This window comes from Notothenia coriiceps, unplaced genomic scaffold, assembly GCF_000735185.1.
Source record: "Notothenia coriiceps isolate Sejong01 unplaced genomic scaffold, NC01 NC01_scaffold00013909, whole genome shotgun sequence".
NCBI lineage: Eukaryota > Metazoa > Chordata > Actinopteri > Perciformes > Nototheniidae > Notothenia > Notothenia coriiceps.
Window position 1 is genome coordinate 66,122 of NW_011346610.1, and position 17,662 is coordinate 83,783.

Genomic DNA, 17,662 nt, shown 5'->3' on the forward strand with positions numbered 1-17,662 from the left:
ACACACACACACACACACACACACACACACACACACACACACACACACACACACACACACACACACACACACACACACACACACACACACACACACACACACACAGGTCAAGCAACAACAAACAATACAGAGAGAAGAGACAAATATTTGTTTATTGGCTGTTTTTCCTCTTCCTCCTCTGTACTCAATGGGGAGACAAGAGGAAAAACATTGAAGCGCTGTAGCCTGCGAGGCTTTTCTGCTTTAAAATCTCTAGCCGTTACCGCCGTGACACAAACGATTTCCTTCAGTGGCAATCTGGAACAGCAAGGCAAACAGGTTAATAAAACACACGTTATAGAGACATGCAGAGGAGCATAAAAAGCTTGTTAAGTAGGAGTGACGGTGATACTGTTCATGTGAAGTGGCAAAGCTTTTGCAAACAGATCAGCAGTGGGTTGCTATAGAGATATGAATTGATGTGAGAACGTTTAAGGTGATATTTAATGGTACTAAAGTTAAATTGTGACCAAGATTAGCTTGTTTACATCAGCCTTCTAACGTTTCTAGTCTTAAATTAGTTTAATTCCATAGAACGTGCATTATATTTTGTGTGAGAAAGCATGGCAAAAGTTCATAGCATGACAAATAAAGCTGTGAAATATATTATAAAAGCAGGATTCTAAATGTATTAGTGAGAAAAATCTAAGAGTTTTAAACCAATGCGACTCAATCATCCTTTTCCAAACCTCTCTGTCCCTTGCACTCTGCCTCTCTCTGTCCTTCTCCTCTTCTTTGACCTTCTCCCTGCGCTGCCGCTCCTCCTCCCTCCCCCTCTGGGCGGAGAGGGCCTCTGCCCAGGCCTGAGCTTCTCCTGAGGCCAGGTGGAAGGCCCTCTGCAGCTGCTGCAGCTGACCCAGGAGCTGCCGGCTCTGCTCGGGGGCCAGGTCCTGGGCCCGCTCTGAGATGAACACCTGGATGTCAAAGGCAGTGCTGTTGACCTCACTGGAGCGAGCGGTCAGAGAGGCCTGGAGCTCCTTAAAGAAAATAAACAAGAAAGAGTGAAATTCAGTACAAACATTTATTTCGTTTTTTTCGTACGCTGAGCTAGAAATCTTCCCTTCAGTAGCACTTACATACACTAACTTTTCCAGTTTGTTCATAAAGGATTCAAAGCATGATTTATTTATTCACTTATTTCTAAAAACTTAGCAGAATTTGATTTGTTTCATGGGTATTTATTGATATAGGGAGGTATAAAAGGAGATATCGAAAATGTACTCTTTGAAAACCTTTGTTTTAATACGTTAACAAAAACAAGCAATATGATTTTGAGCCTTGCTTTGTCCAATGTTCTGAATTCTCTTCGGTAATGTATGGAAATTAGCACACATCTAACAAGAGAATGCCTCATTTGCATAATCAACCATAATATTTCAGAAAACTTGTAGTTAAAAAAAAACTCTATTAAGGTAACTAACCAACTTAGAAAGTTACAGGACGATAGCTTTTAGTTTACTTTATTGACCTGTCATGGTGTCACCTCAACCTCAAACTGCTTTTAATTTAATTGAATGTAGTCTAATTAAAGGAATAGTTTTGCAACACTGACTTAGCATTTCAAGTGTAAAAAAAAACCGTTTGGGTCATAATCTAATTTAAAAAGGAAGAATAAACATTTACTTCGGATCGGACAGAACTTGCCTTGCAGAGATTCAGCTGCTGTGTTAGCTGATCACTATGATCTTCTTTCTCTGCCGTCTCCATTTTGTCCATCCCCGCCATTCCACCACTCATCTGAGCCTCTGTCTCCCTCAACCAAGAGAGCAGATTCTCCACTCGTCCTCCCAGGGACTTCTGCTCAGCTGTTACTGCCTCCTGAGAAACGTCACGGTGAATCAAATCAGACATCTTCACTTAAGAAATTAAGTTCTTCTAGAACCAAAAACGATAATCCTTCGCAAAAACCTATGCCTATTACTTAAGAATAATGTTTTCAAGTAACCTTAACAACAAATAAGCACCTAATCTGGTTTGCTCAAGACTGATATTTTTACCTTATATGAGTTTCTATGGTCTCGTAGACTTTGCAGAATGCCCTCAGAAAGTGCCCTGGCAGCCTCATACCCACGGGCCAGGCTCCGCCCATCCTTCTCCAGAGCCAATAGGAGCTGCGGAGGAACGTCTTTAGGTCGGGGCTTCAACAGTTCTTCAGCAGCCTCCACCTGTTTGGTGACTGCAGGCTCCAAGTCACGCAACTCAAGGTCCAGAGTCTGAGAGGCAGATTAGGAAAAGAAAACAAAAGTTTTCTTGATGCCGTTTGCTAAGAGGCTTTAATCCTTCAATCCACTTTTTTGTCAAGGAACAAAGTACACAACTGAAACTGCAAAATAATTAAAGTGTCAAAAATGTACGATTATGTTGGTTGGCATCACATTAATATGACAGGACATCTCTATCAGGTAAGTATGCTCATTGTTTTACCTCAGTCTGTGTGATGATGTCGTCCAAGGCGATAAGGCTGCGGCCAACAGACTGCTGCTGCTGCTGTTTGAGTCGGACCTCGATGTGTCTTACCATGGACACCAGGGCTACAATTTGCTGGTCATGGTCCAAGCACTCTTGCCGCATCAATGATGACTGTGGAAAAGGAAAAACATACAATAAAACACAATTAAATGTGTATACATTTAAGCAGCAGAAAGTTCCCTCTACAGTAATCCATATCGTTTACAAATCATTAGCTTCTTCCAGTGTTTGGATCCTTTAACTTTACGTTCAAGGATGTTTAGTTTCCACCTGATCCAAGAGGCTTTTTAAGGAGTTTGTTTCCCTTAAGTAGTAAGATAATGTTCTCAACACATAAAGGAAGTCTTTAATGTTCAATTTATCAGAAATATTCACATTCCAAATCACAACATTTGGAGATACATTGTTTGGACTGGACAAAAGCAGTATGGGAAATGTAGTTGAGTATTAAATACATTTGAGTCTAACATGTAGTAGAGTGCAATAACATTGCATGATGAAATGGAAATACTCAATGAAAGAACCTCTAATGTGTACTTAAATAAACATACTGTACTTAAATTCTACCAGTGGCTATCTTACCTTGCTGGTCATGGATGTCACCCCTTCTTTTTTGGCCACTATCTCTCGGCTTTCACTGACATCGTGCTCTCCTTCCCCCCAACTCTCAGAGGTTGAGTCAGACTCAGGGACTCCAAGAGATTCAGACTCTGTTGAAGTATCTTCTGAGAGTGAAGGTGCTGATTCTTTAGACTCAAGATGTTGCTGTTGTTCTTTTAGAGTGTTTGATTCTGGAACATTGCTGCCATCAACTCCAGGTGGTTGGTGCCTTCTCTTCTTTCTGCTTTTCCCTACTGTTTTATCTGGTTGTGTGCCAAGAACCACAGATTGACTTGGGGGTTGAATGTCTGGTTTGCATGCAACAGCTTTTTGAGTAATGTCTATGGATTTGCCAGCAATGTTGGTTTCTGATTGGGATTCTTCTTTACCTATAGACGTAACCCCTGCCGATTGTGTTTGTTCCTCGATGTTAGGATTGAGTTCTTCTGATTTACATAAATATGTGGGACTGTGTTGACTCGTCTTAGCTGCTTTACCGTGAATTAAAGAGGTCCTCACTTCATTTGCCTCATCACCAACTGAGGGTCTAGTGAGATCACTGGCCGACTGACTCAGATCAGTTTGTTTGTCCATCCGCAGTTCTGCTGTTAAGTCATCTAAATCTGATATAGCCATTGCAGATTTTGTGGTAGTTTGCGTCACCTCAGAATCCACTTTCTCATCAGGCAGTACCTTCTCAGTATCAGCCTCTGTCACTTTAGGAATCTTGGACTTCTTGTTCTTCTTTCTTCGCTTGCTTTGCAGAGTTTCTTTGGACTGGACTGATGGAGCAGCATTAATATCTCCTTCTCCAAAACTGCTGCCCTCCTCTCCCTTAGTTGAAGAAGCTTCACAAAGTTGGGTATCCTCCTTGTCAAAAATGTTCTCTATCGTCTTATCCTCTGTGACCATCTTCTCTTCTGCACTCTCGTTTGGTGAACCATTGGTTCTCTTGACACCATCATCTCCGACACCATGACTCTCCACTAAATCAGCTTTAGTTGGTTGAGTTTGTGACTTGACAGTCTTTCCTTGACTCCCCACCTCCTTGCGTAGTGCCTGCAGCTCCTCAGCAGCCTGCTTTTCACTCACTCCTTTTTCAAACACCTTTTTAAGAATGCTCTCTTTGGCTTTCATTAGCAAGGCTGCTTTCTCGTTGTTTGGTAGAGTAGATTTCTGCGGCAATTCATGCTCCTTTCCTTTCTTGACCTCCTGACTGCTCTCTGATTGTTCTGGTTGCTGAGAGACTGATACCATATTTTCAACATTTTCTTTCTGCCTCTCCCTTTTACTCTCCTCTTTCATATCAGCCTTTTCTGCACCTTTTGATAATGTCTTTTTTAATGTATCCTTCTCTGCCTCAATAGTATTTTCTGTGGATTGCTGAGCGGCTGGAACTGATTCCTGTTCCTGTTTAACCAAATCCTTTTCAGATTCAATCTTTTCACCTATCTTTGATTCACTTTCTACATTGGAAGGCCCAGTAGAATCTGACGGACCATGAATCTTTGATTTCTCACATTTGTCTTGTGTTGCAAGCTTATCTGAGACAATTTCAGTGGTCTCAGGACGCCCTTGAATATGTGTATCATCTTGATGAATTTGAGAAGACTGCGTTATCTCTCGAGCGTGTGTTTCTCTCTCTGCTTCTTTACCCTTTCCATTCTTTTTATTCTTCCTTTTTTTCTTGCTTTTGCTTTCTGTGTCTTTGGATGGAGAGGTCAACTGGTCTGACTGCTCAGCATCAGGGCTGCATTCCATGTCTACTGGTTTGTCTTTCTCTACTTGTTTAACCTTCTTATCCACAACTTTATCTCTCTTTATCGCCACACCACTCTTTCTGTAATCCTCTTCACTCAATGTTGATACTTCAATTACATCTTTGCCTTCCCTGTTATCTCTAACCTCTGCTGCCAGGTTTCCATCTTCAGAATCACGATTAATCATTGATGTGCTCTCATCATTGGGTCTACTCTTCTTTTCCCCTACTTTCACAGGTTCGCCATCTGACTTTGAAACAGCAGCACCTTTTATGACCTCTGCCCGTGAGTTTTTGTCAATATCACGGTCATGTGCCTGAACGTTTTCCTTTTGTTTATCACGAGTCTCACTCGCACCTATTTGCATACTTTTTTGATTAGGAAGAGGCATTGATTGTTTGATGTTTTTCTGTGGTACAATCTCTTCTATGGCTTCCTGTATTCTTTTCTCAACATTAGTTGCAAACTTACACAAGAGGTCTATGGATTGGTCTGGCTCAATTGAAGCCGCTTCTTCCACAGACACTGGCACTTTTTCTTCTTCTGTAGAAGGTTGGTTAAGCAGTGACTGATCTGGTTCTACAGATGTGAATGTCTTTCCATTGTCCTGTGTAATTCCTAAACCTTGCTTTGAAAATTGAGATTTTGAAGGCCCCTCAGTATTTACGCACGACGAATTTGCTGGACTATCAGGGCTTGACACTGACAATATAACAGCAGGGCTGTATGCACCACTTGATGAGGTAACAGGTGTATCACTACCTTCATTACCCTTGAGTGCAAAAGAAGCCAATCTCTCCTGAATCTCTGAAGCTACGTCATTAGGTATCAGTCGTTTCGCAATGGCCTCGTTGAAAGAAGAGACGCGTTGTCCAGTTGCAGGATCAACCAAGCCTCCTTTCAAAAACTGGTTGGTGGCAATTGTTCTGACCATACTGTCTTCAATTAAACCTCTTTCACAGGCTTCATATAGGGGAAGCCTATCTCCAGTTCTGATATCAATGATCCCTCCACTGTCTGCCTGGCTTTGAAGCAGCCTCAATGCTGGAACCGGGTCAACTTTTTTTGACGCAACGGCCTCAGGAAGGGTCAAACTGTCTCCTGTTTCCTCATCTGGAACACCTCTGAATGGTTTTACCTCCAAGAAACGTTTGCCTGTTTCAATATCTATTTTACCCTGGTTTACAAGCTCTGAATAAGGCACAATACGTGCAGTTTCAGGGTCAAGCACCCCTTGTGCTACAGCAGGAGAAGCCATGGTTTCACTAGCAATATTCTCATCTAAAAGACCCATAGAAACAGCCTCTGTCAATGTCAGTTTACATCCAGACTCAGGGTCTAAAATGGCTCCTGTTGATGCCTGGAAAAGTACAGCTTCTGGGTGGGATGAAGGGCTGACTTTTCCTTGGTAGACCCACTCTAGTTCTTCCAGCCCAGGAGCAATGGACCGATCCACTAAACCTCTATCTACAGCATCAGGGACTGAAAGCCTCACACCTGAAGCATGATGTATTACACCACCCTCAGCCACCTGCCTTGCCAAAACTTGATAAACATCCTCAGATCTAATTAACCCTTTCTGGATTGCCTGCTCGAGAGGCACTGGAGACTTGGACTCTGGGTCAATAATACCTTCCATCTGTAGCTGTAAACTGGCTTTAGTAAGGGTTTTTGTTGAATCTGAATCCTTTCCTTTGTAAGCCTTCTCTAGTGCAACTAGTTCTTCTCTTTGGCCCTCCTCAATCAATCCCAGTGTTGCTGCGAGAGTGACAGAGACTTTCTTATCCCTACGAAGGTCAACAATCCCTCCAGACGCCACCTGGGCTTCTAGAAGTCGAGCAGCGGTGTTGGGGTCAATCAGCCCTACTTGAGCAGCCTCGCTTACCCCGCGGATCTGCCTTTTTTCTACATCCACAACCCCTGAAAGGGTCTTATCTGACTTCAGGACACTCCACATTAGATCTTCATCTAGTAAACCCTCCTGCATGACATCTTCCATGCTGAGTGACTCACAGCTGCTAGCATCTAGAAAACCTCCAAACAGACCTGCATGCGCCATTAATTTAACTGCTGTGTGACCAGGAAGGACACCCTGTGCTACTGCCTCATCTGGGAGAAGCTTTTCCCCTTCCTCTGTCATCAGACCTCCCTGTTTGAGCTGGAGGACTAACTTTGCCAATTCAGCATCCTCCCCTTCCATCTCCCCTGCTGAATCTTTATCAAACTCTTTAGCATGCTTTGAGTGAGTCGCTTTTTTAGGAATTGTTATATTTAGTTTAATCCTTTCTGATTCAGTCTGGGAATATTTTACATCTTTCTCATAGTCAGATTGTTTTGGTTTAACATTTTCATTTGTTTTTGCTCCCGGTTGGATTTGTTCTTTCAATGTTTTGAGTGGTTCTGTAGCTGTTTTTCTAGCTACTGTTGAGGGTGTACTAGTCTTTTGACCATCCGTATCCCTTGGTTTGAACACCATTGCTTCAAGCTCATTTTGACCTTTAATATTTTTAGCTGAAGCCATCAAAGCTTCATGATCAGACATTTCTTTCTTTTGAGCTTTCAATTTTGCATTTGTATCCACACGCTTTTCATTTGTTGCTGCTAAACCACTCCCATCAACAACTGGTGGTTTGTGGAGCAATTTATTGTCATTCTTTCCATTATACCTTTCTTCTAGACTTCCTGTACTAATTATCACAGCTTTTTCATTCTGGACTACATCAGAACTTCCTTCTTCAAGCTCAGCGTGTCTCAAACTCCCTCCTTTATCTGCTGAACTGAACTTACTCTCCATTTGCAGCTTCCCAGTCTCATCTGTAGTCAACATGCTTTGTGGCTTAACTGTACTTTCATATACAGAGTCTCCAGCAACCAGTTGAGTAGCTTTGACCAACTCTACCAACTCAGGGTCAAGCAGCACCAATCGATTTCCAGAATGGGCATCCACATAGCTGTGAGTCATAAGGTGAAGCAGAAGATTTTGTTTTGCTTGCTCTTCAGGATTCATTCCATGTTTAAGTGCTGTTTCCAAGTAAACACCTGAAGGAGAGGTTGAAGGTGTTGGAGATGATGGTGGTGGAGAGGAGCTTGTGGAACCCCAGCTCAAGCGGTTTGGAGATGGGGTACCCAACTGGTTCATGCTCGAAAGAACATCTGGGAAGTGGATGTCCTTGAGAAAACTGACCACACTTGGCTCAAGGGCCTCTTCAGCAGCCTGATTTAGGGGAAGGACCTGGAGGTTTTCAGGGTTGTACAAGGCCCCAATGGCATGTCGCTTCCTTAAGATGTTTCTAGAAAGCTCTCCTGAGATAACTCCTTGTTGAATAGCTTCAACAATTGGCAGGATTTCTCCAGATTCAGGCCTGAGTATACCCATGAAAGCCCAAAGAGACTCAAGGACTAATAAAGCCAAGCGAGGAGAGAGAAGATCCCTGTGGATGCTCTCGTCCAAGCTCAGCCGTTCTCCATTGTAAGGGTCTAGAATTCCCCCATTTTGCAACTGGCGTGCTAACATGGCACAGGCTAGATCCTGGTCCATAAGCCCATGGCGAACAGCCTCATCAATTGTCATCCTGTGGCCAGATCGTGGGTCAGAAATACCACCGGCAAGGAGTTGAGCTTCAAGAAGTCGTACAGTTACTTTCCGATCAATCAGACCTTCCTGGACTGCACGGAATATGCCAACTTTTGTTCCAGTACGGAGGCAAACAGTTCCTCCGGGTTGCTGTTTGACAGGGAGTAGAAGGAGACCAGGGTGGTCATCACAGACACAGCGCTGTTGAAGCTCATTCAGATTTAATTGTTCTGCTGTGTTTGGATCGATCAGCTCTTTATTATGTTGCCTTGACTGGAGTTTGGAAAGGGTTCTAGAAGTCAAAAGTCTCTTTTGGTCCGCTTGCTCCAAACTCATGAGATCTCCGACTGAGTTTCTCAGGCCTCCAGTGTTTAACTGGAGTTCTAAAATGCGAAGTCCCACATCCTCTCTGATGAGCCCAAACTCGATGGCTGTGGCAACTGGCAACACAATTTGTGTTCGGTCATCTGTAGACTTAGTATTTTCCACCAACAGCAAGGCAGTTTCTAGCTCAGAAAGGGATTGTTGATAATGGGTGTCAATTAGACCTTGAGCCAGACCTTGTTCCAGTGAAAGATTGAGAGGGGAGTCAGGCTTAAGGAGCCCACCCATAATGAGCTGGGCCTCCAACAGTACATGGCAGGTGTCCTGGTCAATAAGGCCTCGTTGGGCTGCTTTGAACACTGGGAATGTTTCCAATGTTACCAAGTCAATAACTCCAGCAATGGCACTCTGGTTCTAAAAGAATAAAGAAAAACGGAATTCGAGTTGACATTCATTCTTCTATGAGCAATGTGATATGACAACTTAAGACAGCCTATGTACTATATTATGTTACAAGGTTATTATACAGAATTAAATTATACATTATGAAGAGAATTAGATGGTAGAATCAGAAAAAGTAAGAAAACCCACAACCATTTGCCACAAAAGCATAAAAAAGGATAAATTATGTATATGTGGCAAGATACTTATGAGTACATTTTTACAGGAATCTGAATGTTTTTCCCAGTATTTGCATGTCTTTCTTATATTAAGAAGCACTCTAATACTTACCACTGCTATTCTAACACAAGCACTAAGCATGCAACAAAGCAACTAGAAACAAAAAAGGCAGAAAAATACAGCAATATTCAGAAGTACAGTAGAATAGAATTGTGAAAAAAACGTACATGCAACGGTAAGAGAGAAAGCGAGCACTACTTACTGTGAGGGCTTGTCCCGTGGCACACACATTAATGGGCCAGCTTATGACTCGGCAGAGCGAGGCGCGACAGGTGAGAAGCTGGTTGTTAGCATTCGGCATGCCACTCTTCATTATGACTCCTATCACTGCACTGACACTAAAACCTACTGATGACTTTAATTTTGACTAGAAAAGCCTCAAAAGAAATAATTATGGCACATTGGAACTGACAAAGGCCAAATTGTCTATATGACAATATATCCCAACAAACACAATTTGGAATGTATGTTTTCCTCTTCAGTTGCACAGATGCTTGATACTGTTATTGGAATTAAACGATGAATCACATTAGATTGTGCTGTAACTACACAGATTATGGTGTGATTTAACGTAACTGAAAAGTAAACTGATCTGCAGATTAAGCGTGTTTATAAATGTCTGGCTTTCTTTTCCACATCTCATTCTGATCCTTGGCTGAGACCTCAGACGTCGACACTTCCCTTTCGGCTGCTGTTAGTGGTTTTTAAGCAAAATGCTGGTTGAAAGTTTCACACATTAATAGTATGCATTAGAACAAACACAAAACATCTCATTCACACACACACACACTCTTGTGATCTGGACACAACATGCTCAAATGGTGAAGGTTTTTTTTTGCATAGCTGGCCTCTGGTGCACACTGTAAAGTGATTTTTTTTTGTGAGTATTTTTTATCACATACATGTTCCCTGTAAAAACAACGTTCACATAATCCATTATAAGGTGCAGCTGTCAGGACATATAAATCATCATCATTGGATTGCTTGAAACCTGAAATTCTCACACACATTTAAACCTTTTTTGACCAATGTTGGATGCAACACATTAAATAAGCCAGGAGAGAAACCTTTTTTGACAAACTGAAAACTGACTGGGGATGTGTGATTGATTGACTGTACATGCTGGTAAAAATAAATACTAAAATGTAATGCTTTTACTTTATGAAGTGGCATAATTTAACCACAACATAAAGAAAAGTAGCATGATACTATGTTGAGGCTAAAGAAATGTAAGGGAAACATAAAGGTGCGTCTCATTTCTAACCAAAACAATTCTAATGATGGATCTGCAAAAAGCGGAGCTCTACAGCTTCTAGCTAACTGCTAGCATGACTTGGCAGCACTGCTCCAGTGCGGCACCAGTGAGGCCATGTATTAACCACGTTAGCAGTTCAGCAGATGGGTTTTCTGATGATAATGACGATGATGATGAAGATGACAAAAACTGGGGTGGTATAGGAGAGGTAATGAAATGACTGCAGGCTTTTAAGAGAGCGAAACACTCCATGCTAAGGCCCAATTCAGACAGTGCTATCCAGTGAATTTTATTTATTTTTTTATTTTTTTATATCTACTCCTTGATGACGAAAAAAGAGGTCAAACTAAAGTGCCAGAAATATAAATTACTATTTATAATCATCTGAATACACGTCTGAAAAGGGTCTGTGATGTATGTTAAATCAAACCAAGTCAATGAGTGAGATTCGTCAATAGTGGTGATGTTTTTCAAAATGCTCAGTGAACACACAACATGCTACACGACGCACACACTCTTGCTGGCCCACAGTTGAACTCACGCTTAGCTTGCAAGCATATTCACATTTTTAAAAGCTTACGAAACCCTGGAAAAGAACATTATTGTGACAAATCGGCAGTCGAACTTGGCCCGTCCCTCCAACCAATTTACCTTTCTTTCCTCCTCTTTGGCCAATTGCTGCTCCAGCTGCTGCAGCTGCTGGGTGGAGCTGGTGCACAGCTGGTTGTAGGTGGACGTCAGCTCGTCCAGCTGAGCCTCCACATGAGCGCACTCCTCTGGGGACAGCCTGGAGAGCACACAGGGGGGAGGTTAGAGCGTGTGGGATTTAGGTGTTTATTGTGTGACGATGTGAAGATTTCACACAGTATCTTTGACAAATATTTCATTATAAGGTCAACCATTTGAGTTTTTTCTAGAAACACAAATGTGTAGGAACTTTTCAGGAAGTGAAATCCTTGTAAAAGAAACTCTAGATAATCTGAAACCTACAATTTGGTTAAAAAAGGAAGCTAAAAAATACATTCCAGTCCATAAATATTACTGTAAACAACTTCATACTCCCCAGTTTCCCTTGATCCTTAATTTAAGTCCTAACATTTACCAAACTTGAATACAAATATCAAGGGTCTGACATCTTAATTCAGAATTTCCATGACAGGCAGCTAAATGAGCATGTACTGTTGGGATAGTTTGTGAGTGTCCATGTATTTTGCTAGATCGAAGGACACAGGGAATGTCAAACAGTATGTGAAGTGAATGAGGTGTCGGTGCAATGTGTGTGTCCATGTGTGTGATCCAAACTTACTTGCTGGCCTGTTTTGACAGCAGGAAGACCTGAGTGCTCCTTATGGCATCGGCCACTTCATCTTTCTTGGCTGCCAGCTGTTCACTGATGGCCTTCAGAAGAACACAAAGGCATGATGCACTTAGTACAAAACAACTTGGATCAACTGCCATTTTAACATGTAAGTAAAACAGCTAAATATATTGTATTAACAAGGAAACACTATCCTTTCAACTTATGTACTAAAAGGCTTTGTTGGATAATGAAGTCTGAAATTAAATGAATATAATGCGTAAATGATTGATTTCTTTAGTAAGGAGCGTTGTAATAACCAGGATAATGCCAGTCTTCATTGCAAAATGAACCCAGCAGGTGTCCTGCTCACCGTGCGGGGAACCATTATGCGTTGGCTCGCAAAAATGCTAATTGTCTGAAGAATAATGTGTATATTATATGATAACAAGAATATGATGATCAAATGAACAAGCTTATCGGTGTACCTGCTGAGCAGCAAGTGAGGACTCGGCGTTGGGGCCCCCAGTCCGTCCCTGGAGGCCCTTGACAAAGCCCAGCAGGTCGGAAACCTGCCCAACCCTCGCCTGCTTCTCCTCCTCCACCTCTTTCTGCTCAGAATAAAAACATTTACTTACAAGATAAATAATGGGGGAAAAAATTCCTGTCACTATTAAACAGAAATTATTGTTGTTTTAAAGCTTCAGTGATTTAATATGACAAAAAAGCAAGAGAGGGAGATATAGTGAAACAAAGTCCCACCTCTTCTTCTTCTATTCTTCTCAAAGCATCGCTGATGTACTTCACATGCTGCGTTGTCAAGGTGACCAAGGCTGTGTAGCGTGTGCGCAAGTCCATGAACTGCAGAGAAACATCCAGAAACAATTACAAGAGATCTGTGATGGACTGGATACGATTCATTGTCCTAATATTCAATAATGTAGCCATATCAATAATATCTAAACGTCCAGCCTCACCTCATGTGTGATGGCGTCAGATGAAGAGTGCATCCTCCTCCTCTTCACAGGGGATTTTTGTGTAGATTCTACAAAGGCTCTGTAGGTCATCAGCTGCAGCTCATAATCCTACGGACATGGTGGGACATGAGTCAGTAAAATAGTGGCTAGGCAACCATCATTTACTAGAGAAAGTTTAACAATGCTTCAAATATACAGTGGGGCAAAAAAGTATTTAGTCAGCCACCAATTGTGCAAGTTCTCCCACTTAAAAAGATGAGAGGCCTGTAATGTTCATCCTAGGTATACCTCAACTATGAGAGACAAAATGAGAAAGAAAAAAATCCAGAAAATCACATTGTCTGATTTTTAAAGAATTCATTTGCAAATTATGGTGGAAAATAAGTATTTGGTCAATAACAAAAGTTCATCTCAATACTTTGTTATATACCCTTTGTTGGCAATGACAGAGGTCAAACGTTTTCTGTAAGTCTTCACAAGGTTTTCACACACTGTTGCTGGTATTTTGGCCCATTCCTCCATGCAGATCTCCTCTAGAGCAGTGATGTTTTGGGGCTGTAGCTGGGCAACACAGACTTTCAACTCCCTCCAAAGATTTTCTATGGGGTTGAGATCTGGAGACTGGCTAGGCCACTCCAGGACCTTGAAATGCTTCTTACGAAGCCACTCCTTCGTTGCCCGGGCGGTGTGTTTGGGATCATTGTCATGCTGAAAGACCCAGCCACGTTTCATCTTCAATGCCCTTGCTGATGGAAGGAGGTTGTCACTCAAAATCTCACGATACATGGGCCCATTCATTATTTCCTTTACACGGATCAGTCGTCCTGGTCCCTTTGCAGAAAAACAGCCCCAAAGCATGATGTTTCCACCCCCATGTTTCACAGTAGGTATGGTGCTCTTTGGATGCAACTGAGCATTCTTTCTCCTCCAAACACGTCGAGTTGAGTTTTTAACAAAAAGTTCTATTTTGGTTTCATCCGACCATATGACATTCTCCTAATCCTCTTCTGGATCATCTAAATGCTCTCTAGCAAACTTCAGACGGGCCTGGACATGTACTGGCTTAAGCAGGGGGACACGTCTGGCACTGCAGGATTTGAGTCCTTGGCGGCGTAGTGTGTTACTGATGGTAGCCTTTGTTACTTTGGTCCCAGCTCTCTGCAGGTCATTGACTAGGTCCCCACGTGTGGTTCTGGGATCTTTGCTCACCGTTCTTGTGATCATTTTGACCCCACGGGGTGAGATCTTGCATGGAGCCCCAGATCGAGGGAGATTATCAGTGGTCTTGTATGTCTTCCATTTTCTAATAATTGCTCCCACAGTTGATTTCTTCACACCAAGCTGCTTACCTATTGCAGATTCAGTCTTCCCAGCCTGGTGCAGGTCTACAATTTTGTTTCTGGTGTCCTTTGACAGCTCTTTGGTCTTGGCCATAGTGGAGTTTGGAGTGTGACTGTTTGAGGTTGTGGACAGGTGTCTTTTATACTGATAACGAGTTCAAACAGATGATATTAATACAGTTAACAAGTGGAGGACAGAGGAGGCTCTTAAAGAAGAAGTTACAGGTCTGTGAGAGCCAGAAATCTTGTTTGTTTGTAGGTGACCAAATACTTATTTTCCTCCATAATTTGCAAATAAATTCTTTAAAAATCAGACAATGTGAGTTTCTGGATTTGTTCTTCTCATTCTGTCTCTCATAGTTGAGGTATACCTAGGATGAAAATTACAGACTTCTCATCTTTCCTTAAGTGGGAAGAACTTGCACGAAGTGGTGGCTGGACTGATACTTTTTTGCTCCACTTGTAAACTATAATGAAAATGTAATGATAGATGATAACAATAAACAACAGTCTAACAGCAGGGGTGCCCAACCTTTTTTTGAACCGAGAGCTACTTTTAAATGTTGCCAGTCTGCTAGAGCATCGACCAGTCTAAATAGAGAGGCGAGCCATTTACTGACAGCCTACTAACCAGGTAAAACACATTCTACTGTATAAAAACTGACCTTTTGGTAGACGATGAATACTTCATAAAATACTTGCAGTCCTTTTATCCTTACCTTCTTTCTAATCTACACACATACAAGCTACCTTAAATTAAGTATCACAACGCATGTGTTGAGCTACAGAGTTAAGTGTTATTTCACACGTCACATACACAGTTGAGTGACGGAATCGCTCCGGTTTTGTGGAGCACAATTAACATGGGATCACTGCCGTCATTGTAAGTACTCGTCCTCTCTGGAATACTTAACGTTCAGATTGAATACAAATCGACCCAATTTCTCCTATTAATGGCCGGGAGAGTTTTGAAAGTACAAAACACTGTTCCACACATTTAAACACTTAAACATATTAACACAATGTTTACCGCACGATTTCAAGCTCCTTGTCCTGGGTTATAAAGTGGATGAAGCAGCATTGTCCCTCTGGGTGGCAAGAGTCCTTTGCTGCGGGAGCTCTCCTGGGTGCGCTCTGTGGGTCTCGCCAGCCCCGCTCCTCTCTGGCTGTGCTCTGCCTCTATCACGCCGACTATTTCCCCAGGTTCAGAGACTTATTGCTGGTAGAAAAGCCATGTGCCACCCTGGATCTCTGCATGTGTGCCTGTGAAGATCTGAGACCCTACACAGTGACTCTGCTGTTTTACCTGCTTGTCCATTCCGTGAGTCAAATGTGACTAAATGGCAGATTTTTGTCATATCAGCGGCTGTTGAATTAAAACAGTTTAATGCACTTTTAACACTCCATGTACCCAGGATTCCAGCTCCCTTCCTGGGTAAAAAAGTGAGATGAAGGCTGCCTGTCCTCTGGGTGCCGCCTGTGGGGTCTTCGCAGCCGCTCCTCCTGGGGTGCTGGGAGCATTTTCCAGTGCTCCTCTCACAAAGTTGTCCCTCTAAAAAATGATTTTTAATCATTATTTTATTTTTTGCTTGAAATGATTTATGTTACATTAATATGTCTCTAACAGAATGCACATAGTCTGGAGCTTCACTCGGGTCCTCGCAATGTTTTTAATCAGGCGTTTTAAAAAAATGTCCATGAAAATTAATTTGTATTAACTATCAATCGAGGCTCTATATAAATCAAATTTCGGGTAATTGTGGAGCACAATTGTACCTTTAAGCTATTTCACATGTATTGATTATTAATATTTTGGGCTATAAAGTGAATTTTTGGGTGACTTTGTCAGTTTATGGAGCTTATCCCACAAATCCTGGAGTTTCTCAGGCCAAGATTTGGGAGCTCATAGGCGGCCCTGCATTCACGCCACCCGTGAGAAGAAGAAAAAATGAAAAAATGGTAAATTATAATCTAAATATCAAAAAATGAAGTTTTAAAAAAATGGTTGAAATTATTTCTAAGTGCCAACGGAGAAGGGCTCAACAAAGCTCAACCCTTCGGCCTTCGGGCCGAAGCCGGACACTTTTCCACTCCACAGTTCAACTTACAACGGAGAGGGAACCAAGCCTCCCCTACTCGTCAAAAAAATTCATTCATCATTTTCAGACTACCTGTCTGCACGATACGGAAACCCAGTTTATGAGAGGACTCAGAAAAAAAAACGGCTCGTCTCACTTCATGAAGGAATTCATCCGCTCCATGTGCCTCGGCTCGGATAATTTGTTGCCCGAGACCCCCCAGCATGGTTTCTGTACCAAACTTTACCATTTTTAACTGGTCCTCCCCTGGAGGAATGCGAGGGGGGTTGGGCAGGGGACTCTACCCGCATATGAGGGCACTATTTTCGGATACATTTTTAACACTTCTTAGCCCTTTTTTATGGTTCTCCAAAAAGTTCACTCAGACTTTTCTGAGCTGGAGGAATGCGAGGGGAGTTGGCAGGGAGTCTACCCGCATAATGAGGCACTATTGTTTGGATACTTTTTTCATTTTCACCCTTTTTCTATGGATCTCCAAAAAGTGGAACTTAGACTTTCTGAGTCCTGGAGGAATGCAAGGGGAGTCGACAGGGGACTCTAGCCACATTATGAGGTCCCTTATTTTCGATACTTTTTTTCATTTTCAACCCCTTTTCTATGGATAATTGAAATAATTGCCGGAGGATAGACCGAGAGGCTGAAAAAGGGCCTAAAACCCAGGAAGCAGAGTGCCACATCTGCTGGCTTGAGGAAGGAAGAATGTGATTACGATTCGAAGGGCTGGCAATCCAAGACTCCGGCATAAACACAGTAGCCTCCGGCAGCATACCCCGTCTCAAACCCGGTCAAGACTGTCATGCACTTCACCAGAAGCCCTCGGCAGCAATACCCCTCTCAAGACCCCCGGCCAAGACTGTCATGCGGTCCATCAGAGCCTCCGGTAGTGAGACCCCTCCCAAGACCCCGGGCAAAGACTGCTCCTGCCTTCACCAGCAGCCTCCGGCAGCAATAACCCCTCTCAGGACCGTCCAAGACTGTCATGCATTCACTCAGAAGCCTCCGGCAGCATACCCTCTCAGACGCCGGTCCAAGACTGTCATGCGGTCTCCAGAAGCCTCCAGTAGTGAAACCCCTCTCAAGACCGCCGGTCAGACCTGTCATGAATTCCCCAGATTATCCTCCGCAGCAATACCCGCCTCTCAAGACCCCTCGGTCCAAGACTGTCATGCGGTCCGTAAGAAGCCTCCGGTAATGGACGCCCTGTATGCCAGAAGACCTGGTGCGCCTGTCTACAATAGCTAAAAGCT

The 17,662-nt window shown here is 42.7% G+C and overlaps 1 protein-coding gene across 1 annotated transcript in view; it reads right to left on the bottom strand.

Annotated features, from left to right (window-relative positions):
* Nucleotides 1–17,662, bottom strand: part of LOC104948214 (microtubule-actin cross-linking factor 1-like) — a 91,329-nt gene that overhangs the window by 21,140 nt on the left and 52,527 nt on the right. Inside the window, exons 29-38 of the mRNA XM_010774384.1 lie at nucleotides 12,977–13,084; nucleotides 12,762–12,860; nucleotides 12,488–12,610; nucleotides 12,009–12,100; nucleotides 11,354–11,489; nucleotides 3,091–9,180; nucleotides 2,464–2,619; nucleotides 2,037–2,252; nucleotides 1,684–1,857; nucleotides 729–1,016 (exon numbers count right to left, since the gene is read on the bottom strand). Of these exons, the coding sequence (XP_010772686.1) occupies nucleotides 729–1,016; nucleotides 1,684–1,857; nucleotides 2,037–2,252; nucleotides 2,464–2,619; nucleotides 3,091–9,180; nucleotides 11,354–11,489; nucleotides 12,009–12,100; nucleotides 12,488–12,610; nucleotides 12,762–12,860; nucleotides 12,977–13,084 (7,482 nt within the window). The remainder of the gene's footprint in view (nucleotides 1–728; nucleotides 1,017–1,683; nucleotides 1,858–2,036; nucleotides 2,253–2,463; nucleotides 2,620–3,090; nucleotides 9,181–11,353; nucleotides 11,490–12,008; nucleotides 12,101–12,487; nucleotides 12,611–12,761; nucleotides 12,861–12,976; nucleotides 13,085–17,662) is intronic.